At 32.3% G+C, this 23,255-nt stretch overlaps 3 protein-coding genes across 6 annotated transcripts; all 3 read left to right on the top strand.

Annotated features, from left to right (window-relative positions):
- Positions 1-566: 566 nt before the first annotated feature.
- LOC130810051 (immune-associated nucleotide-binding protein 9-like) lies at positions 567-5,827 on the top strand. 4 transcript variants are annotated; one of them, XM_057675979.1, is made up of 6 exons: positions 567-724; positions 1,245-1,502; positions 3,161-3,438; positions 4,134-4,298; positions 4,388-4,522; positions 5,459-5,827. In XM_057675979.1, the coding sequence occupies exons 2-6, from the start codon at positions 1,271-1,273 to the stop codon at positions 5,669-5,671; spliced, it is 1,023 nt and encodes a 340-aa protein (XP_057531962.1). In that variant the 5' UTR covers positions 567-724; positions 1,245-1,270; the 3' UTR covers positions 5,672-5,827. The 4 variants fall into 4 exon arrangements, with proteins under 4 accessions (XP_057531962.1, XP_057531961.1, XP_057531960.1 ...); XM_057675978.1 differs by having other exon boundaries at positions 568-873; positions 1,254-1,502; XM_057675977.1 differs by having other exon boundaries at positions 568-873.
- Positions 5,828-15,175: 9,348 nt separating this feature from the next.
- LOC130810050 (GDP-mannose 4,6 dehydratase 1) lies at positions 15,176-18,649 on the top strand. Its single transcript, XM_057675976.1, has 2 exons — positions 15,176-16,082; positions 17,559-18,649. The coding sequence occupies exons 1-2, from the start codon at positions 15,500-15,502 to the stop codon at positions 18,068-18,070; spliced, it is 1,095 nt and encodes a 364-aa protein (XP_057531959.1). The 5' UTR covers positions 15,176-15,499; the 3' UTR covers positions 18,071-18,649.
- Positions 18,650-20,044: 1,395 nt separating this feature from the next.
- On the top strand, positions 20,045-22,196 carry LOC130810049 (protein FAR1-RELATED SEQUENCE 2-like). The gene is made up of 2 exons (XM_057675975.1): positions 20,045-21,024; positions 21,105-22,196. The coding sequence occupies exons 1-2, from the start codon at positions 20,523-20,525 to the stop codon at positions 21,428-21,430; spliced, it is 828 nt and encodes a 275-aa protein (XP_057531958.1). The 5' UTR covers positions 20,045-20,522; the 3' UTR covers positions 21,431-22,196.
- The last annotated feature ends 1,059 nt before the right edge of the window (positions 22,197-23,255 follow it).

Below are 23,255 nucleotides of genomic sequence, written 5' to 3'. Positions count from 1 at the left end.
ATTACATTGCAATATAAAATCTTTTCACCAAACATAATTAAATGAGATTGTGTTTGATACAGTTAATTGCATATTTTCATAATACTAATATTTTATACTTTTCAATTATTTGTAATTAAATATATTAAAAATAAAAATCGTGCATTTGATAAAATGAAAACACATTAACAAATAAAAACTAGAGGAAGTATGTCATTACTAATTACTATTTTTTACATTTAAAATCTCACTTTTTCATACAAATGAAATTTAAGAGTTTTTAAATCTTGTTTTTTTATGGAAATTATCTTAAGCATACATAAAACCCCTTATAAATTATCCCAAAACTGCAATCTTTACCCCTAAAACTGTAATTTTATTTTAGATGTTAGTGATCGAAATAACTATCAAATGTGTAATTATGTAAATAAAGTATAAATTATTCTAAAAAATATAAAGAAAATTAAATCATTAAATACAACTTAAAAACTACTTTCCTTAATTTTAGTTTCGTTAAACAATTTAAGGCTATTAAAACTCACACACCATTTACCAAACACTCTTATTTTCACTTAAAAAAAAACAAATATTCTTATTTTTAGAAACAAACTTTAGTTGATAAACTTTAATTCCACTCAATCACAGACTGAAAAATTCCACCCTCTTAAAAAGCCTCATTGGTAGGATAGACTAATTCTTAACTCATCTTAAGGGTTTTGTTGCTTACATTTTCTCTTTATTTCTGGTAAATTTTACTTCCTCTTGCTCATCAATCTCCCATTTCCAAATTCCCCTTCTCTTTATTTTTGCTGCTGATTACTGATTCCTCTTGATCTACACAATTATTTATCATCTGAATTCGTCAATCTTGTTTCTGCATAATTCATTTCATGGGTATAATTCAAGTATTTATTTCATTGATGATTTCAGTTACCATAATTTCGTTTTAAATTTGGGTTTCTAATTCTTTATTGGGTTTATTTTGTTTAATTTTTTTTTTCTTCTAGTGATTGATTTTATAAGTCAGAGTATATTTTTAATTGGGTATTCTTTTGGGTACTGATCAAAGCTTAATTTACTGTTCCTGATCAGTAATCAATTAATATTAACAGTATTTTGCTTCAATTATTTTTGATTTGTGTGGTCTGATTGTGAATAGAAAGAAAACTTAAATGATCAATGCTAATTTTTATGAAAATTTAAAATTCTGTATCTGGCTAAAGAATTGACATTGTTTTTTTGGGTGCTGATTGTTTTAAAATTAGGGTTCGCAGATATATTAATTGATAGAATGGGTGGAAGTTCGATTGAGGATGATTGGGACTTTCCTGTGCTATCAAATGGTGCTCGAACAATTGTTTTGGTTGGACGTACTGGTAATGGAAAAAGTGCAACTGGGAATAGTATTATTGGAAGAAAGGTTTTTAAATCTAAAGCCAGTTCTTCTGGGGTTACAAGCACATCTGAACTTCAAACTACCATGCTTAATGATGGACAAGTTATCAATGTAATTGACACCCCCGGTATGAACAAATTTATTTTTATAAAAGTTTATTCACAAATTCTTTTATGAGACGGTTTCACGGTGAGATGTGCCCGGAATTTTATTTTGTGGGTGTTCTTGTCAATTTCGTTAATGGAGTGTTTGTTTGAAGGCGATACTCGAGTTGAGAGGCTCCTTTCGATCATGTCTTTCCACCTCCCCATACCCCTGCCTTGGGCGGGATTCATTGGGATGATGATGATGATGATGGGTGTTTGTTTGAAGGATGTAGAAGGTGAGATTTAGTATTGAGAGTTTTTTCGGTTTCTTTTTTGTTTAGAGGGATTTGGAGGCGAGACGGAGAAAATTGTGAAAAAATGTGAGTATTTTCTTAGGGGCAAGCAGAACATGGGATGTACATGTGAGTATTGGATTTGAAGGTGCCAAGTCCGGTGTCCCTCAAACAAACACCCCTAAAGGCCGATTCTGGACCTTCTAAATTACACATTAACTCTCGCAAATTCTCAAATGAGACGGTCTCATGATAAGACTATCCTTATTGGACTTAGTAACTGATCCGGTTGTACATTTAGTGTCTTAAATTGATTACCCGTATTCTAATTGACCACTTATAATTTTAAAATGGTTATTTTATAATTTTAAATTGATCATTTATCATTTTAAATAGATCATTTAGAAAAATGGGCTAATTATATAGGCTTGTCTGATGGTGAGACAGTCTCATACAAGATGAGTCGTAAATTCATAGTTCATTAGTTTTTCTTTCTAGCTTTTTTTTTTGAAAAATTTGGATAAAGGTTTTCTATTTTTGGGTAGTAATTGTGGACAAAGTGAATTATAGAATAGCATTGTTCTCTTGAATCTCTTGAGTACTCAATAAGGCTGTCACACCCATGAGGATGTTTGATAAGTTACTTTGTCCCACAAGTATACATGATGCAAATGAACTCAAGAAAACACATATTTGTCCGTGTCAGCTTTGTTTTAGCAGTTCTCATAAAAAAGATTACATATTTGTGCTTTGTCAAATTATTTTCCTTATTTTTTTAGAAGTTTTGCCAAAGATTTTTTGTTCTATGGTTTGATAGATATTATTTATAAAACATGCAAGGCACACAAAGGTGTGTTTTTGGGAAACTAGCCATGCTAAAACACATTGCAATTATTTTGGATATTTTTGAAATTTTTGTAAAATTTTACGCCTGGTTCCAGGGGCGCCTTATGCTTCACCTTTCGTGCCTTGTGCGCCTTCAGGTTGTGCCTCTTAGACTTGCCCGAAAAGCCTTTTTTCTCATGTCTAATGCGCCTGCGCTTAGGTGCACCCAACTGCACTTTTTAAAGAAAAAGTAATGGACTAGTAAAATGGACTGTCAAGTAATTTGCTTTCCTTATTTATGAGAAGTGAATAAGAAAAAACCTCTTTATTATTACAAGGGTATGATGGTGTATATCCGATGCTTCACATACCCGACTAGAACCACTGGGCATTGGGGTAATTAATATTGTTGTTGTTTTCTCTTTCGATATATCCTTTTTGGCGTGTTTAATTCAATATACTGTTTTTTTGGAAATATCCACAAAATGAGTTGTTTTCTTTTACAATTTATTATGTTATATTTTTAGCTTGCCTTATATTGGACATGGGTTTTATGCGCTCACTCTTCTTGTGAATTATAGGACTCTTTGACTTTAATGTTAGTTCTGATGTTATTGGCAAAGAGATTGTGAAATGTATTGATTTGGCTAAAGATGGTATACATGCCATACTTCTTGTGTACTCTGTGAGAACTCGCTTCTCCAAGGAAGAGGAAGCAGCACTGAAAAGCTTGCAAACATTCTTTGGACCCAAAATTACTGACTACATGATAGTAGTTTTTACGGGAGGTGATGAGCTTGAAGCTGATGATGAAACTCTCGAAGAATATCTGGGTCGTGAGTGTCCAGAGCCTCTAAAGGTGATTTTTATTTGTATTTGATATTACTGTACATACTATACTACAAATTATACTATGATTATTTTCTATTCGATATTGATTCTATTGCGTGTAATGATATCCATTATCGTTTTACCCTTAGTTGCTAATTGATGGAAGTATTAAAGTTTACTTCGGGTGGATGGGGAAAACTCGTGGAGAAAAAGGGAGTTATAGTTATGATGGGGATGGGATTTGTTAATGCGACTCCCTTATTTTATAACCATGAACCGTTAGCAGACTATATATGGCAGTGAAACATGCTGTGCTTAGTATAGCCATGCCTTAAAAGTTAAACCTAAAGAGGTTGAGATTTCCCAAGGCTAGAGCCTCAAAGGTAAACTTTCATCTTTCAAAATGATTTTGCTTCGGTTTATTTTTTTATTCAACTATGTATGAAACGGTCTCACCGAGAGACTCCTTATACATGGGTTTAGCCCATCTAATACATATTATGAGAATATGAACTTCTTGTTTAAGGTCGTCTCACCGAAAGACGGTCTCTCACAAGAGTACTTGTGTGAATGCTAGATAACTGGATGTTACGGTCCTCTCTGTTTTACATGATATCATCTATGTGATCGTTAGCAAAATCTAAAAGTCCGACTGATTTGCAGAATGCTTCTCGTTCCAATTCGGTTGTAATGCATTTTTTTTCTATTTTGTGGGATTTGCAGAATATTCTTCAAGTTTCCAAGAATCGTTGTGTTCTGTTTGATAATAGAACACAAAGTAATGCCAAAAAGGGGGAACAATTACAGAGCCTTCTTGACCTTGTTGACATGGTGATAGAAGAGAATGGAGGAAAACCTTACACCGATGATTTATTTAAGGAACTGAAGGCGAGTGTTGTTACTAACTTCGTTATCTACTTTTTTTTTCCTTAAAGTTATACTTATAGTAACCTTTTTACTGCTTCAATTTCGTACAGAAACGAGCTATAAAACTCCAACAACAAGAAAAGGATGTTGATGCTTTAGAAGGTTACGATAAGAGAGAGATATCGTTACTGAAGCAACAAATGCATTTAGCATCCGAGGAACAACTTAAGCGCATTACTGAGATGGTTCGATTTTTTTCTCTATAACTCTCGTGTTGCTTGTTATCGATTTAATTGTATGTTCTGTGAGGTCTCTCTAGATTTTGCTCCTCAATCCCTGCATATTAATTTGTGCAGCGTCGAGCTGCCTCCATCAAGGTGTATTAAGTGTTTTCAAAACCCAATGTGAACACATACGTGCTTCCAAAAAACCCAATGTGCCTTGGTGTAATTACTAATTTTCACTCACTAAACAAAAGGGCTATGTTACTCGGACTCTTCATTTTACTTCACGTACCCGTGTCTGATCCTTGATACTCGGACATTGGTATAACACTTAGACACTTCATTTTAGACGTAAAATTGTATAAATAGACGTTTCCAATACTTGGACACGTACTAGTATCCAACATCAGTATCGAATCCAAGTAACATAGCAAAAGGGTTATAAATTTAGACAACTAACCTTATTCCTATTATACACTATTATCTTAAGTCAAAACATGTTTCCACTCGGTATTTACCGTATTTTTCATCCTAATTCCTAATACCTTATCCGCGGTAGCTAAATCATCTGCTCAAGTATCTTCATCTATGTGACTGCAGACTATAGATGATGAGTTACTAGTTCCGAGACTGATATATCGAATCTGCTAGGATCTGGTTTTTAATTCTGGGTTTACGGACGTTTTATTTTTTGATAAATCGTTTCATGATATAAAGGTTATTACTTCCTGTTGGAAGTCAGTCTTGCATTCGTTGACAACTGTTAAATGTTGATTGAATATAAACTGAAATTGGGGATTTCGCGATTAGGGGAGGCTAGCAAAATGGCTGCTAGTTGAATAAATTTCAGAGCATATCGAGCAGGCATCTCGATATTCATCTTGCCTATAGACTCCGCTCCCCAAAACACACAAGAAAACTTCAGATTCATGTGTGGTCTATAATTCTCTCGTGTAGGTTGAAATGAAGCTGAAAGAGACTACTCAACGATTGGAACAACAATTGGCCAAGGAGCAGGCTGCGAGGTTGAAGGCCGAGGAAAAGGCCTTAGCCGCACAGGCAAAATCAAATGATGAAATTCGTAAGCTTCGAGAGAATTTAGAGAAAGCAAAAAAGGAGACTGAAGAACTCCGGAAGCAAGCTGCTAGCGGCAAATGTGCCATTCTTTGAATACGACTTATGTTTGAAAGATTTTTAGCTATATCAAATGAGGCAATATAACATTATATGAATTATCTTTTACGAATGTTTGCGCTTTGTTTATGTATATTAATATAATTGACTTAAAGTCTTTTTAGTATTGCAATTTTTTATCAGTTGAGTGAAGCGTATGGTAATTGCTTTATTTTACTTTTGTCTTCAATTATTTTTTATTAATTATGAAAAATTTGATTTTAAAGGTATAAATTTTGTCCCTGGTAGAACTACCGGTTATCTTCTTCCTCTCTTTGACTTCTTCATCGGATTTTTCTACCCAGTCATGGCCTCTTCATTCCTCAACCATGGTCTTTTCACCATTTTTTATTTTTTTCATCTTTGTTTTTTCATTTGATTTCTTCCATTCCTGATTCCACCATGGCTTCTTCACCATTTTAATCCTTCTTCTTCATGTTTTTCATCCTCACTTTCTTCCTTTACACCATCACTTAACTATTTGTAAATTTAATTAAATGATAAGTGTTTTGAATATCTACAAAATAAATTGAAATCAATTACTGAATTTGAGTTTTTATTCAATCCCCTAAGAATCTCCAAAAACCATCTTACTTTTTTAATTAAAAAACCCATCTTAATTAGTATTAATAAACCAAAAACCAGTACAGATGGAAGCTACTGGGTTTAATTTCGTAAGCTTTCCACCCATCAAAATATTTAATTAATTGTAAATAGAAAAACATTACTAATAAACCAAAAACCATTACTAATATTTAATTAATTGGAATTCTATCATATAAATTCATTATTTTATATGGAGAGAGAAAAATAGAAAAGGATGAAGTTTTTTTAATGGTGGATAAAAAAAAAAAAAAGTGGAAGGAAGAAAATTAAAGAGGGAATAAGTTATTTTTGAGTTTATTCCCAGAATATTGCCTGAAAAAAAAAATCCCACTTTACATAATTTGGGAAAGTATTTTCCACAATACCTTCCACGTGGAAAAGTGTTTTTTTTTTTTTTTTTCAGACAAAACCGCCACTTGAGATGGCGATTTGCCTTAAGCAGAAAAACGCCACATGAAGTGGCGGTTTGGTCAAGACAAACCGCCATCTCATGTGGCGGTTTTGTCCCTGGTAAACCGCCACTTCATGTGGCGGTTTGCTTATGGCATTTTATTTTATTTTTTCTTTCATTTTAAAATAGTGAATGCAACATGCATTAAAGTAGTTCAATACCATCTATTCCATAATAATCAATTACGAACCGGCTTGTTTTGGAAAAAATAATTATGAAAATAATACAAAGATATATTACAATTATGGAAACTCATACAAGAAGTTCAAGTCATATAAGAATATACAAAGTTTGTTAAACTACAACCCCCGGCCCCTTTTGTTTTGCGCACCGGTGGATGATGATGGTGTGAACTCGTCAACCTCCGCAATGACATTAAGAGCAGGAGCTCGTCGTTGACTAGCAGGAGCTCGTCCCATGACCATATCTGTAACAACATCAAGCATCCACCCATGTCCTTGGCACCCTTACGAGATGCTCGACATAAGTTACGATACAGATACGCTAGGGTAGCACTTCCCCAACTGTACTCATCTACGCGCTCCAAGTCTCCCAGTAGAGGGAGATAGATCAACTGTACCGAGTCGCCGCTCTTGTCCGGAAACAAGATGCATCCAAACAGGTACAAGATGTAAGCTCGGACATGTCTGTCAACCGTCACATCATCTGCATCATCCTCAAGCGCGCTAAAATGCTGTCGAAGCCAAGTCAGCTTCAATGACGATCCAACGATGATCTTCGGCTGTGAGGGGTCTTGAGGGTTTTCCGGCCAAACCCTTAGCAGCTCATGTAGTAATGCTGGCCAATTTCCCTCCCCATGACCAATGACTGCTTGTCCTTCAACCGGCAGTCCCATGATAACTGCCACATCTTGCAACGTGATCGTTGCCTCGCCAACTGTGAGGTGGAAGGTATGTGTCTCCGGCCTCCACCTCTCCACCAATGCTGTGATAAGAGCTCGATCGAGCTCTAAGCCCCCGCCCAACAACCGGTGAATGTATCTGAAACCAGCTAGCTCGACTACGTCTAATACCCTGTCATCCACCTCCCACCGTAACGTACTCGCCTGGTAGTGCTGACGAGTAACCAATTGGGCAGTGGAGCCCTCCCACGCAGCTATGCTCCTGTGTGTCGCCTGAAGCGTAAGCACTGATGGATCAACTGGGCCCGGCATCGCCATGATCGCTGTTACGTGTTTTTCATCGCCATAAGTGTTATAAAAATCATAAAATATCATGACTTCCCTCGCATTATCCAAATTTGCAACCAATTCAACATGTTTTTCAATGGGATAATGATCTTTCATGTGATATCTCCACCAATTTGCTACCAATTTGCAACCAATATCATGACTTCCTCACCCCAATACACTATAACGGGAAGTGTAAATTTGAATACAAGAATTTGTGATACTAAGGTATTAGAACACTTATTATAAGGTTCATTTCAAATATAAAAGCTAAAAATACCATGAATATATACAAAAACTATTAAACTAACCCTACAAAGTAATAAACTTTCATTGAAGCATTTCATCAAACACTTTATATGCATACAAAACAAATCCTAAAATTCAACTACAAATGTGTAAAACGTAAGCTTAAATCATGAAAACAATAGAATGTAACAAACAATTAACGTTTTTATAACTTCAATTCAAACAATAATGAACAAAAAAAACAATTTGCATATTGAACAAAAATTAGGGTTTTATTCATACCTTAAATGAGGATGAAAATGAACTAGTACACAAGGAGAAGATAGGAATGTAGTTGATTAGCTTAGTTGAATGAGAGGAATTGTAAATTTGAAGTAAATGAGAGTGAAGAATTTTTTTTTTATAGCAAAACCGGCAGCAACTAAGAATGGAATGGAATGAATGAAAACTCACGACACTCTGGCTGCTTTGTACTGCTACCAAACCGCCACTTGAAGTGGCGGTTTACTTAACATATTTATTTATTTATTTATTTTTTTAAAAAAAATCCCATTACCAAACCGCCATCTCAGATGGCGTTTTACTCCAGATGCCTGAATAAAACCGCTACTTCATGTAGCGGTTATATTTAAAAAAAAATAAAATTTCTCAAAGCTATCCTACGTGGACGGTAATGTGGGAATTAGTTTTCCATTTCAAGCAAAATGGGAAATACTTTATACAATTGCATTATTTAGGGAAATGATTCGTTATTTTTATTGATATTTTAATTATAAAAAAATGTAAATTACAAAAAATTCTGCTCTTTTTGAATGTAGTTTTGATAAAGATGAGTAGATGACGCTATTGAAGCTTGTTAGCACATGTGAAGAAACTTGGAAAGTGGACTATTTAAGACTGAAATTTCAATTTGAATGTTTAAAAGCAAATTAAATTAAAAAAATAAAAAATGGTGGAAGATGACTTGTTGACTAAGTTAAAGGTCAAAAGATTTTTAAAAGCAAATGCAGCCTCTAAAAGATAAATTAAAGTTAAACGAAAGAAAGAAAATTCACACTTTTAAAATCAAATTTTCCTTAATTATATAGACATTAAAATTTCTAATATGGAGTTGTGACTTGCAATCAACAAAATGCATGCTAAGCTATACTATAACTTTTTTTTTTAATTTGCTACTTAGAGTGATATTTTTTCGAATAATATATCACCTTCAATAGCAAATGATCTTGTTAGAAATTGTATTGTTATAATGGAAGTCCATTTTCATATATATAATTTAAGTGATCGTGGCATAAATTGTATTATTTTGATTTTTATATTAGAATAATTTGTGAATTAGTCTTAAAGTTTAACATTTTTCTGAATTACTATATTAATGTTTATTATTTGCGAGTTACAACCACCAAATTATCAAAGTTTTCAGGTTTAGGCCAAAAACACAGAATTCCGACCACTTAACCTAAAATTTTGACCACCAAAATGGTCGGAATTTTGTGTTTTGGTCTGAACTTGTAAACTTTGATACTTTAGTGGCTATAATTCGCAAAAAATAAACATTAAACCTGTAATTCTCAAAAGACCTAAACTTTAAGGTTGTAATTCGCGAATTTTTCTTAATATTATCAATATAATTTTTTTATATTTTTATGTCATGTTATGTTATTAATTGTTTTTCAAATCTTTTACTATATTTTATTTAAGCAATTACAATTGTTATTTTTTGTCAAGGCACAAGTAATCTCTCTCGTATATCATCTTGTTCAACCTCGTATTATCATAACTCATAACTCAATGTTTGTTTTTTTAGGGTGGAAGTATTGTAATGAGAAAATAAGTATTTTTATTATTCTAAGTATACGCGACAACTTTCTATTTTTATTGTGGACTAAGAGACAAAATCATGCATCAATATTTTGGATGCTTTTAGGTCTATGCTTTACATATTTTAAGAGTGTTTCACTAGGACAGAAATAAAATGAAGGGAGGAGGGAAGGGAGGAAAAATACGCCTTTATTTGTTTAAAAAAGAAAAGGATGTTAAATAAAAAAAATAATATTTTCCTTCTAAATATTTCTTTCTTATGAATAGATTTTAGTGTTAACAAAATTAAGAAATTATTATTTAAAATTTTTTCCTTATTGCTATCCAAAAAGAAGATCTTTATCCCACCAACTCTTTCCCTTCCATCCAAACAATATCTTACTCTTTTCATTTATTTTTGTTCACCTTATTTCTTGCACAACTTTCAAAAAAATATTTTCATCCTTTATACTTCTAAATATATATTATAAAAAATTATAAATTATATAGTATGATATAAGTTTTTTAACATTAAATTGATTCTAACAGAATTTCACAAGAGTTTTTTTTATTTATTAATATTAATTATGTTTTAAAAATCATAGAGAAAAGTGTCAAAAAGTACCTATATCTAATAAAAAAAGTTTTGTCAAAAAATACCTAACAAAATTTTTTTCTTTTCCAAAGAGTATCATTTAACATTTTCCTTTAGTTGACCATATCAAATACAACGGTTGACTGGTCAAAATCGAAAATTCATCTTCGTCATCTTCAATTTCTTTTTTAATTCAAATTTCTCACTGTCTTTTCTTCCTCTACTTTTTACTCAAAATCGAAGTTAAATTGGAAAAGAAATTAAAGATGAGGAAAAAAATCATTGATTTTCACCAGTCAACCGTTATATTTAACGGTCAACTGAAGGAAACGTCACTTGGTACTCTTTAGAAAATAAAAAATTTTGTTAGGTATTTTTTTGGCAAAACTTCTTTTATTAGGTACTTTTTGGAAAAAAAAATTTATTAGTTACTTTGTGATAATTTTTCCAAAATCATATATAATTTTTTTCTTAAAATAAATAAACAAAAGAGAACGAAAGGAGTATGCATTTTCAATGACAAATAATTTGTTTTATCATTTATGTATAAACTTTTACATTTTATGAAATTAATGTAATTTTTTTCCCAATGAAGAATTATATAAGTTTCTAAACCTTAATTTTTCCCAATGAAGAATTAATTTTATGAAATTAATTGATTTTAAAGTTTCCATTTATATTTAAGTAGTAATTATCAAAATAAAAATTGTTGTAAAAAACAATCTCTCTAAGAAACGCATTAGATATATGAGCTAAATAGCTTAATTAATACAAATTAAAGAGAAAATAAGAATGTAAGCTCCTTGTTTTGAGCTCGTCTATTTGAGAGACGGTCTCTCATAGTTGTTATCAAAATGATAAATTTCTTAAACCTTATATGACATGGGTGTCTATTTATTTCTTATAGTAAAATAAAAGATATAATATTTTCTCGTTAAAGACAATAAAATGTGTTATACTCTTAATCTAAATATCTTTGATTATGTATATTTATATATCACAAAAGCTTCCTATTTGTAAGGTGTATATTAAAGACATGTAATTAGATCCCATTTGAGTAAAACTTTTATATAATAAATGTAAATTTTTGAACAGTAATTGGTTGAAGATGAAAGTATTAAGAATTGAGAAATATATTACTCCCTCCGTTCTTTTTTGATCTTCTACATTACTATAACGGGTAGTTTTAAAAGTTCTTCCACTTTAGAATACTTTCTATTTTTAGGAAGTTTTTATCCCACTTTTACCCCTTAAAACCCCCTTTTCTTTTAATGTACCCCTTTTCTTTTATTTATAATTATTTTCTCTCTCATACTTTCAATACAATTATTACTTCACACTACTATTTAATTAAAATAATACCCACTACAACCTTATACTTCCAATACAATCATTATTTTATACTACTATTTAATTAAAATAATACCCACTACAACCCAAAAATTCTATCTTCCTTAATATGTGTGAAAAACTCAAAGTGGAAGATCAAAAAAGACGGAGGGAGTAATATTTATCTATTTTCAGTTAACAAATATAAAATTTTGCTCCATTTTAATGTTAGTAATAAAATTTATTATTCAATTTAAGGAATTAAAAACAGAGAGTTTACATGACAATTATCATTGCATGACATAAGAAACCATTAAAGACAAACATAAAATTTTTAAAAATAAAATTTTAAAAAAATTAGAGTCTCTATAATCATATTATTAAAGCAAATATTATAAAATTTAAGAGCTTAAATATAATCAAAATAAGCTCATATTAATTTTATTCATTTTTTATAAATAGGTTTAACTAAATAGTTAAAAAATAAAAAATAAAATAAGATAAATAATTATTAACGATAATGATTATTAATTTTAAGAATTTAAATAAAAGTTTTTGGATTGGTAAACATTAAACTACATCACATCTTAAAATGTTTATTTACACTAGTTAATAAATTGTTTAACAAAAAAATATTTAGTGCACACTAAAACTAGCATAAGTTAATTTGCATTTACATATAAACTAGGGTCACAAGTCAAAAGTCTCATTATTTATGAGGGAAGCCTTGGGCTCCAAGTGTTGGTTAATTATGAAATAATGTTGAATTTGTTTATATATATATATATATATATATATATATATATATATATATATATATATATATATATATATATATATATATATATATATATATATATATAATCTTTATTCTTTAAAAAAAGTTACTATCGGCAATATCTAATTTTAGGATATTATTATTAACTATGTCATAAGACAAACATAAAGTTTTTTTAAAAAAAAAAAATGTGCTCAATGTATATATATATTGATATATGTGATTAATGAAGTTTACTGATACATAACGGGACCTACTTTACTTTATCCTATTTTGTCTCCTATTATTTTTTATTAATTATATAACATTGAAATCTCAAATGTGTACCTAAGGGTGAGTTTGCTATTAAGATAAATATATCACGTTTGATAATTAGTGATCACGTAACAAATTGTATATTTATAATGCAAGTCCATTTTATATAAATAATGCAAGTAATCGTGTTAGAAAATGTATTATATTATGATTTTTATATTATTAATAAAATTTTATAATTTTTATATCATGTTGGTGCTATTAATGTTTTTCAAATTTTTTAATTATATTTTAGTAAAAGTTACTCAAAATAATTTAATATTTTACTGATTTTTCTATAATAATCACAATTTTTAATTAAATTTGAATGATCCCAACCAGAGTCTTTGCTAAGAATGCATTGAGGTAACCTCTAACCTATACAACAAGATATTTTGCATAAAAAATTAAAAAATAAGTACAAAATTAAATTATCAAAAAAATCAAAAAATATAAAATATAAGAGAAAAATCAAGTAAGTTTATTTTTTTGATTTTAACTTTTAATTTTTAATAATTTTATTTTTTTATGTTATTTTTCCTTTTTTATAGCAATTAACCTAAAAAAACCGGTCACCAAAATATTCTTGACTATAAAATTAAAATTATTTAAGTTGAGATTATTATAGAAAAATCAATAAAATAATAAATTATTTTGAATAATTTTTTCTATATTGTATTAGAGCAATCACAATTATTATTTTTGTTAAGGCACTAGTTTTGTCCTTCGTATCTCATCTTCTTCAACTTCGTATCATCATATATAACTCATATCTCAATATTTTTTTTCTACAATAGTGACCTTAGGGTATAAGTATTACAATAATAAACTTTTTTTTTACTATTTGATAATAAATTTTCACTACAACTTAAAAGAACCATTAAATTTAGTGAAACATAAATTTTTAAAAAATAAAAAGATAAAAAAAATTACGTCTTAAAAAAAATAAGCATTTTTTAAATTGACTGGTTTTTAACAAATATTTTTAATCAATAAATAAGAAATAAATAAAACAATATAGTATTAGAGCAAAAATAATAAAATTTATGATTTTATAATATTATTCTCATAATATATTTTGCAGTAGTTCTACTTATTTATCTTATTTATAGGCATTTAATTTATTTTTCCCGTGTAGATACGTCTCTTTATCTTTCTCGAGCCGGGAGACTCCTTTGGCCGCGCTTTCCTTTATGGGTATGAGTTGTTGCCGTCCTTCCCTCCTCAGACCCTGTCCATAGTTTTTCAATGAACGGGATACAATAAGTAGTATGATGATGATGATTCTCATAATATATTTATTAATTTTTTAAATAAAATAAATAACTATCAATAAAAATGGTTATTGATTCTAAAGAAGTTAAATGAAATAATTGTAGATTGGTAAACATCAAACTATACCACCTTTTAAAATATTTAATTATACCAATTCATAAAGACAAATTGAAACCAATTATAAAAACTATACTTTGATTTATATATTTTTGATATTTATAAAATATAAATTATTGTCATTAATTTAATTTAAAAGATACATATAAATTATTGACATTAGTTTAATTTTAAAGATACATATTACCTATAAGAAATTGATTTCATATAGAATAGACACATGCTCCCTCTGTTGATAACATTTTACACCTAATGCAAAATAGTTGAAATGTAGTGCAAACAAAAATCAGATTGGAGAATAAAAAATAATAAGTAGAAGATAAAAATGATTAGTCAAGATGAAAAGGAGTATACATTTATGAATAAGATTAAAAGAATGAGAATGTCGACAAAAAAAAGGACAAAATCAATTGGACAATTTAAAATGAATAGTTCTTTAGAGTATTTCTCTGTAAATAAACTATAGCTAGACTTGGATGAGACGGTCTCATAATGAGATCGTTAATTTGGGCCTATCCAATTCGAGCGTGTAATAATCTGGACATTTTTTTGTCATTTTTTGGGCATTTTTCAATTTTGATCTTAAAAAGTATCAATTTAAAATTGATACTTTTAAGGTCAAAATTGATAAATGTCCAAAAAATTAAAATGTTACACGCGCGTAAAATGGGCCGGCCCACACTTTGTCTTAACTTGCGACGGTTTCATTCAAGTTTTTGTGAGTAAACTATTCTCTAATTAACCACTCTAAAATTGTAAATAATTACTCCAAACAATTATTTTAAAATAATAAGTATATATTAGATTAAGTCAATGGAAATAATTTTAGGGTAAAATTGTCTAATTTAAGAATTTGAGTTGTAATTTTTCCTTGAAAGCCAATTTTTCACACCAACAATTTTTTTTGGTTGAAAAAAAAGCAAATTTCCACACTCCCAAGGGTGGATCTACCCTTCAATTACATCACCAATTCACCATCCTATTCACTTTCCTCCATTGTTTCCCTCCCAAGCTCACATCTCATTCATCCTTTAAATCCCACCATTTTCCCCAAATATCCTCATTCTCTCCCTCCATTCTATACCCTCTCTTCAATCAAACCAAAAAACCCATTTCAAATCCCCATTCTTTTTTGATCAACAATGTCTTCATCAGATCACACAGAAACACCCCAAAACGGGTCAAACCCACCAACAAAAGTTGCCTTAATCACAGGAATCACAGGCCAAGATGGATCATACTTAACTGAATTTCTCCTCTCAAAAAACTACACTGTTCATGGCTTAATCCGTCGATCATCAAATTTCAACACACAAAGAATCAATCATATCTATATAGACCCACACAATTCCCACAAAGCTACAATGAAACTTCATTATGCGGATCTTACTGATGCATCTTCTCTTCGCCGTTGGATTGATACCATTGCTCCTGATGAGATTTACAATCTTGCAGCACAATCTCATGTTGCTGTTTCGTTTGAGATCCCTGATTATACTGCTGATGTTGTTGCTACTGGTGCTCTTCGGTTACTTGAAGCGGTTAGATCTCATATTGCTGAAACGGGTCGGACCCATATTAAATATTATCAAGCCGGGTCTTCTGAGATGTTCGGATCTACTCCTCCACCTCAGAAAGAGGATACTCCGTTTCACCCTAGATCACCTTATGCTGTAGCTAAATGTGCTGCTCATTGGTATACCGTCAATTATCGTGAAGCTTATGGTAAATTTTTTCAAATTTTCTTTGGGTTTTTAAAACATTTTGATCTCTGTTGATTGGTATAATTGTTTTTGATGCAATGCAATGCAATGGAAATGTAGATAAAGGAGGAAATATTAATGGGTTGTGTTTGATTTTTGATCATTTTGGTTGTACATTGTTTTGTTTTCTTCTTTAATTCAAAAGGTTTTGATCTATGTTGATGGGTTTGTTCTTGATTTTTGATCAATTTGGTTGTTTATTTTGTTATGTGATTTCAAAAAGTTTTGATATTTCCTTATGCGTTGGGATTCTTGTAATGTATGGAAATGGGTATGTATATTGTAATTTGTGAATAAGTATATCTTAGACTTTTGTATTTGATTGATTATGTTGGATATTAGTTAGCATTTGTTTACTTGATTGATTGTGTGAAATGCTAATGGAGAAGAGAATGAAAATCCTTATAATGTTGGATCAGTGAATGTTTTTTTCTAAGATTCATGAGATTTGTTGATTGATTATGTATGAAAATGGGGATGTGTAAGAAGATAGGTTAATGGTTTTTTTGTGTTTGCTTGTTTAGTTTGGAACCTATTGAGCTTTTGTTTGATTGATTGATTGTTTGTTTATAAAGAGTGTCACTTGATTATTTAAAATGTTCATGGGGAAATAGGATGGGATCTTTTACCATTTGGGTTTTGTATGGTGTACATGTATACTCTGATTTAAGACAATGTGTTTAGTGTTTTTTGATATCATTGATTTTGATTCCTGTTTCCAATTTTAGTTTTCCTCTTTCTGATGTAGTAGATGGTTTTGAGCACCGTCATATAATTCACTAATTTCCTTGCGAATCGTGAATAAAAAAAAGTGAATTAGCCGGTTTTGCGCTAAATTATGTTACACTGATTTTGAGTAGTTAATAAGTACATATGTGTGTCAGTGATTTGCTAATGATATAAAAGGAATAGTGCTCCATAACAATACTTAAATTTAGTTGTCTTCTCTTTTATGTAGAACTGGGATATTGCTTCATTTGATTATCAAGATTATTATCGGTTTTGATTCATTTGTTAGATGTTGTGTGATTGTTGATATGTTGTCGGATGACAATGAATGTTTTGTTGAGTGTCAAATGTACCTATAAAAAATGACAAATTCTCAAATGAAACAGTTCACAGTGATAGCATCTTTAATGATATGGACTCGTCACATGGTGAGACAGCCTCATATAAGACTTGTTGATAAAATTAAGTACAATATTTTTAGTAGTTGGATTGGTATTAGATCTTTAGGTTTGAATTATTGGAGTGAATGACATGAGAAGTTGGTGGTTCATGGCTTATTTATTAGTGTTATTAATAGCATGGAGCTCTACAACTATAGTGATTGTTGCAAGTTGATGCTTGTTCTGTCAAAATGTTTTTGGCTGCAACTCCCGACTCGTTTTAGTTTGTAGTAACAGACTAATCGCAGATGGACCGTATCTTTCTACAGGTATATTTGCTTGCAATGGTATCTTATTCAACCATGAATCACCGCGAAGGGGAGAGAACTTTGTGACCCGTAAGATCACACGTGCAGTCGGCAGGATCAAGATTGGGCTTCAGAGCAAACTATTCCTGGGCAATTTGCAAGCATCAAGGGATTGGGGATTCGCAGGAGACTACGTGGAAGCAATGTGGTTGATGCTCCAACAGGAGAAACCCGATGATTATGTTGTAGCCACCGAGGAGTCCCACAGTGTCGAGGAGTTCTTGGAGGTTGCCTTTGGGTACATTGGACTCAACTGGCGTGATCATGTAGTGATCGACAAAAGATACTTTAGGCCCACAGAGGTCGACAATCTGAAGGGCGATGCCAGTAAGGCAAAAGAAGTGCTGGGTTGGAAGCCTAAAGTTGGTTTTGAGCAATTGGTGAAAATGATGGTTGATGAAGACATAGAGTTGGCTAATAGGGAGAAAGTGCTCGTCGATGCCGGTTACATGGATGCTCAACAACAACCTTGAGCCAATTATTTCCATACCATTTGATTTGATTCTCACTGTTCTAGATTAATCTTTTGTGAGTTAGGTATATACGGATCGGAACAGATCAGACAGATCAGAACATATCAGATCTTCAGATAATTTAGAGTTTGCAAGTAAGTTATTGATTCATAATTTGTTGGTTTCAATCAAAAAGTTCAGTTTTGTGATTTCTTTACTGGGGCCTCATTAAGATCCCATGTTTCCTCCCATTGGATGTCGGTGGGATACTTCTTTGTCATAGTCTATATGTTGTCTTTACTTGGCATTTTGCCATTTAACTCTTCTTTTTTTACATCAATAAGCAAGATCTTCTCTTCATTGTCTTTTCTTTTTTGAAGATTAGTGTGGTTGTAATTTATAAATCCAGCTGTTTATTACTTGATCCTGGGAACTGGGATTCCTCTGGATCATTGATAATTTTTTGATTATGAAATACTCAATACCATGTGGTAGTAGTTATTATCTTTGACTATTTGGAAAAGAGTTTCTTTGTATTCCTAGAGGTGTACATTTGAGTGTTCGGACATATTTCGGATATGATATCAGTCAAGTTAATTATAGTTTTTGTATGTGTTAATATTTTGACAATCTTATTTAATTTTTATATGTGGGTTATTTAGAATCGAGTTGAGATATACTCGGGTTTCAGTTAATGAGGTCAAATTTGAACATCTATAAGTGGTTGCATTGTAGGAGTAACTTAATCAAGAGGTATTGAGGTTGTCTGTATTACTCTTCTCATTCTCCCTTTTCGCCTTGTCTTTTGAAAGATGTCTTATGGGTGCACATTCATACACTTTGTCTTTTGAAAGATGTCTTATGGGTGCACATTCATACACTTTGTCTTTTGAAAGATGTCTTATGGGTGCACATTCATACACTTTGTCTTTTGAAAGATGTCTTATTGGTGCACATTCATACACTTAGCAATCTAGTTTGGTAATAACCGGTGGAAATGACGATTAAAAGTTATTATAATATTAATAAGAATATCTCTTGACAACAATCTCATTTTCATCACAAAATTCATTTTAATGCATCACCATTTGAAAATGTATTATTAGGTGGTAATGAAAAATTATAAATAAAAACTTTTTTATGATCAAAATTTCTTTATCATGAAAATTTATACTATAAATTGTTTAACCATAATTGAGTACTGATAATCAAACGGACCGTTGGAGTCATAATAACTCTAAAGATGGGTGTTTTCATAAACATGGAAGGATTTTTCGTAAAGAGAAAAACATGGGTGTTACTAAAGTTCGCCACCCCTTTTCATTTTATCAACACCCCCGAAATTACGTATTTGTCCCTGAAGTTTAAAAAATTAAAAAATTGCCCCTGGACTTAAAACTTAATTAATAAATGTAAATCACACTTAATAACACTATTAACACTTTAATCCGGAAGATTTGTCTATATATATCGAATTCTCAGACGCGTATAAAGTACGAATTCAAACACGGTACTATCTCTCTAAAAACTCTTAAACAAGCTGTTACCTGTAATTGGTTAACTATGGCTAACGAAAGCGACTATGAATCGGATGCGGTACGTAAATTTTTTGATTTGAATCGTTGGAATTTTTTTTTTAAAAAAAAAGTTAAATCGCACAAAACTGGGCGATTGAACCATGGTTCAGTCGCACAAAACTAGGCGATTGAACCATGGTTCAGTCGCACAAAACTAGGCGACTGGACCATATGGGCGACTGAAACATGGTTCATTCGCCCAGTTTGTGCGATTTAATTTTTTTATTTTTAAATTTTTTATTTATTTATTTACGTAATTTTATTATTATTATTATTATTATTATTATTATTATTATTATTATTATTATTAGTATTATTATTATTATTATTATTTTTATTAATTCTTTTTTTAGTATTAGTATTTTTATTAATTTTTATTATAATTATTATTTAAATTTTCGTCATTAATGTAATTAATTTATATTATTTTTATTTCAAATTTGCAGGAGTTTGAAAACTTTGGAGACAACGTAGACTACTTCGGTAGCTTTGTTACGGATAGGGAATTTATTTCCGTAGATGAGTTACATAGTTGGGCCGATGCGATAGCAATAACAATTGGTTTTCAATTTACACGTGCTTCTTATAAAAAGAAAAAAGGACGTTCTGGAGTTAGTGTCTATTTAAGATGTCACCACTATGGTAATATTAGGGGTGATGTACAAAATCTAGATAATACTGCCCGACCTGGTTCTAAAAGTAGAAGTTGCGGGTGTAAATTTTTGATTGTAGGAAGTAGTTGTAAACCAGGAGAAAGACCTTGGACGGTAAGGGTGTGTCCCGGTGAAAAAGGAAAACATAACCACTCGTTCTTAGTGTAAAGAGATGGTCATGTAAGGGCGAATAGGATCAATGTAGATATTCGGGAGCACATACGACAGCTTAGTGCAACCGGAATGCAACTAGCCTTTATTATGAATTCTATTAGAGATAATTTTCCTGGTTTTTATGCTAGTATGAATCAGATATATAATATTAGGCAATCAATAAGGAGAGAAGAGATGGAGGGTAGGACTCCCCTTCAACACCGTCTTCATATGGCCACAGAACTTAATTACGTGGTCTGGACAGACTTGGATAGCGAAGGGCAATTGAGCAGACTATTAATTGCAAATCCTACCTCTATCCAAATGATCCGTACGTGGCCGTATGTTGTGCTGATAGATACAACGTACAAAACGAACAAACAAAAGTGGCCACTATGTGAAGTGATCGGAATGACGCCAACCAATCACAACTTCTTGGTTGCGTTTTGTTTGATGCGAGATGAGGCAGCTGTGTCGTATTCGTGGGTGTTGCAGGGATTGAGAGATATTTTCGGCACTGCTCAGACTCCTAGCGTCATTGTAACTGATCGAGACGAAGGTTTATCTGTAGCTATTCGTGACGTCTTCCCAGGTAAAAAGGTTTTATTGATTAATTAATGTCGTTCTATCTATTATATGTCTTAATTACGTTCAATGTTTTGTTTAATGTAGATGTGCGGCATTTGTTATGCATCTGGCATATTGCCAACGACGTTGAGAACATGGTGGACAAGTTGTGTGGCGGGAAAAAAAGTCAACAAGGCCAAATATTCAGACAGGGCAGATGGAACCCCTTGGTTGAAAGTTCTACAATCGGGGAATTTGAACAGAGATGGCAAGCGATCGTGAGTACGTGGTCGGTTAGGAACAAAAAGGTCGTTCGGTATCTGGCTGGAACCCCCGATGATGGTGGTGCGTGGGTGCTCATTCAGCAATGCACTAGGAGCAGAATTGTATGGAGTCCATTCCACCTACATGCAGGCCAAGTTAATAAATAAGAATAATGTAAAATTAAAAACACATGCATAACAAAATGTCATGTAATGTACAATACCTGAGTCTCCGTCATTGAGTCAAGAACCCTGCGGCAGTCCCTCAGCCTGTCCACCTCACGACATGGTTTCTTCGTTGACCACATCTCCACCCTAGTTATGTTTGGCACATCTTCTCGGCGAGGATGAGGGCGGAAAGCGGGAAAGTACTCATAGATCCATGTTTGGAGCAATGTGAGGCACCCCGCAATGGTCTTGCAACCAGCCTTAGATGCCATTCCGAGCTGCCTATACAAGTAGGCCAAGGTCACCGCACCCCAAGCCACCTCCTGCTGATCGACGTTCACTGCAAGTATCAGGTTAGGTCGCATGCCAATTCTGGTCTTATCCGCCAGCAAGGTAGAGCCGACGATAGCCATGTAGTACGCTGTCGTCTGGGTATCCATGGCCTAGGACCTATGACACAGGTACATCAGTTCAGCAACGTTCACGCAGCCGCAGGTGAACGCACCTCTACGCCGAAGCTCAGACATAGGCTCCCCGAACAGATTGGTGACACCGACCTGCCACTCCGCCTCAGAAGGCTCAGCCGGCAGAGAACCTTCAATAGAAATGCCCAGTATGCGTTGCACGTCGTGCAACATAATCGTCATTTCCTCCCATGGCATGTGGAAGGTGTTCGTATCCGGCTGCCACCTCTCTACGAACGCCGATATCAAAGCACAGTCGATGTGTTGGTGCATAATGTCCGGTAGTCGGCCGAGGGAAGTGGCATGTAAAACATCGTTTAGCGCATCGGACATATCCCTCAGTCGGCTGATGGACTCCACCGGCCTCTTCCTAATAAGACAATCCAGAATCAAAGGTGTACGCTCTGAGCCGTCGAAAATAAATTTAGCTATGTGCCCGCCATAGCTAGGGATCAGTCGCGTATCTGTCGGCCCCCCGGGCTGGGGCGATGTGACTAACCAGTCCGTGTTAGTGAACTGTGAGGGCCTGCTCTCTCGTGGCGGCTCATTATCGACGCACTACGTCCTGCGCGCTCAGATGCGGCAAAAGAACTAGGGCAGCCACGTGCGAATCTCCCGTCGGGCCCCTGAACAACAGTCCAGTCCAATGGGCGAGAATTAGGAGCTTCGTATTGAACATCATCAGCATCATTATCATCATCACTAGAAACACCCCAACTACTCTGGATGCTGCTAGACTGGTCATCAAGAGGGGTTCGGACTAGGTTTAGCGCACTCGACCTTTGGACAATACTATGTCTGGCAGCCTCTTCCTGCCTAGCCCTCCTAGCAGAACACGTTACCCCCCCTCTCATGCGGGTCCCCTTTGAGTAAGGTGGGCCTAGAACTATTACCTCTCAACAATTGTCTAAAAAAACCCTTTCCTTTTCCTTGATTACCAGCCATTTACTACAATTTTTGACTATTTCATTAAATATTAATAATAAATGAACATAATCAAACATTACATTACATTAACCACATGAACAAAAAACAATATTAATTTTCTAAATTGACAATAATCATAAAAATAATAACAACATTAACAAAAATAATAACATTAATAATAATCATAACAATAATAACACAAATAATAACAATAATCATAACACTAATAACAAAAAAATAATTATAAATAAAATTAAAGGATAATATAATAACAATAATAATAACCACTACTATAATAATAATAATAATAATAATAATAATAATAATAATAATAATAATAATATAAATAAAAATAATAATAATTATTCTAAAAAACAAAAAATAGAAAAAAAAAAAGAAAAAAAACCAAACAACACCAATAATAAAAATAATTT

This window comes from Amaranthus tricolor, chromosome 4 (genome assembly GCF_026212465.1).
Source record: "Amaranthus tricolor cultivar Red isolate AtriRed21 chromosome 4, ASM2621246v1, whole genome shotgun sequence".
In the NCBI taxonomy this organism is placed as follows: domain Eukaryota; kingdom Viridiplantae; phylum Streptophyta; class Magnoliopsida; order Caryophyllales; family Amaranthaceae; genus Amaranthus; species Amaranthus tricolor.
Note: the sequence above shows the minus strand (reverse complement) of the source record. Positions and strands in the feature narration are given on the sequence as shown.

Excerpts from the sequence above, each read along its gene's own strand:
- LOC130810051 (XM_057675977.1), top strand. Across the intron at positions 3,439-4,133 it reads AGTGTCCAGAGCCTCTAAAG|AATATTCTTCAAGTTTCCAA; the intron begins GTGATTTTTATT and ends TGGGATTTGCAG. Across the intron at positions 4,523-5,458 it reads TTAAGCGCATTACTGAGATG|GTTGAAATGAAGCTGAAAGA; the intron begins GTTCGATTTTTT and ends TCTCTCGTGTAG.
- LOC130810050 (XM_057675976.1), top strand. The coding sequence starts at position 15,500 with ATGTCTTCATCAGATCACACAGAAACACCCCAAAACGGGTCAAACCCA. Across the intron at positions 16,083-17,558 it reads CAATTATCGTGAAGCTTATG|GTATATTTGCTTGCAATGGT; the intron begins GTAAATTTTTTC and ends ATCTTTCTACAG.
- LOC130810049 (XM_057675975.1), top strand. The coding sequence starts at position 20,523 with ATGCAACTAGCCTTTATTATGAATTCTATTAGAGATAATTTTCCTGGT. Across the intron at positions 21,025-21,104 it reads TATTCGTGACGTCTTCCCAG|ATGTGCGGCATTTGTTATGC; the intron begins GTAAAAAGGTTT and ends TGTTTAATGTAG.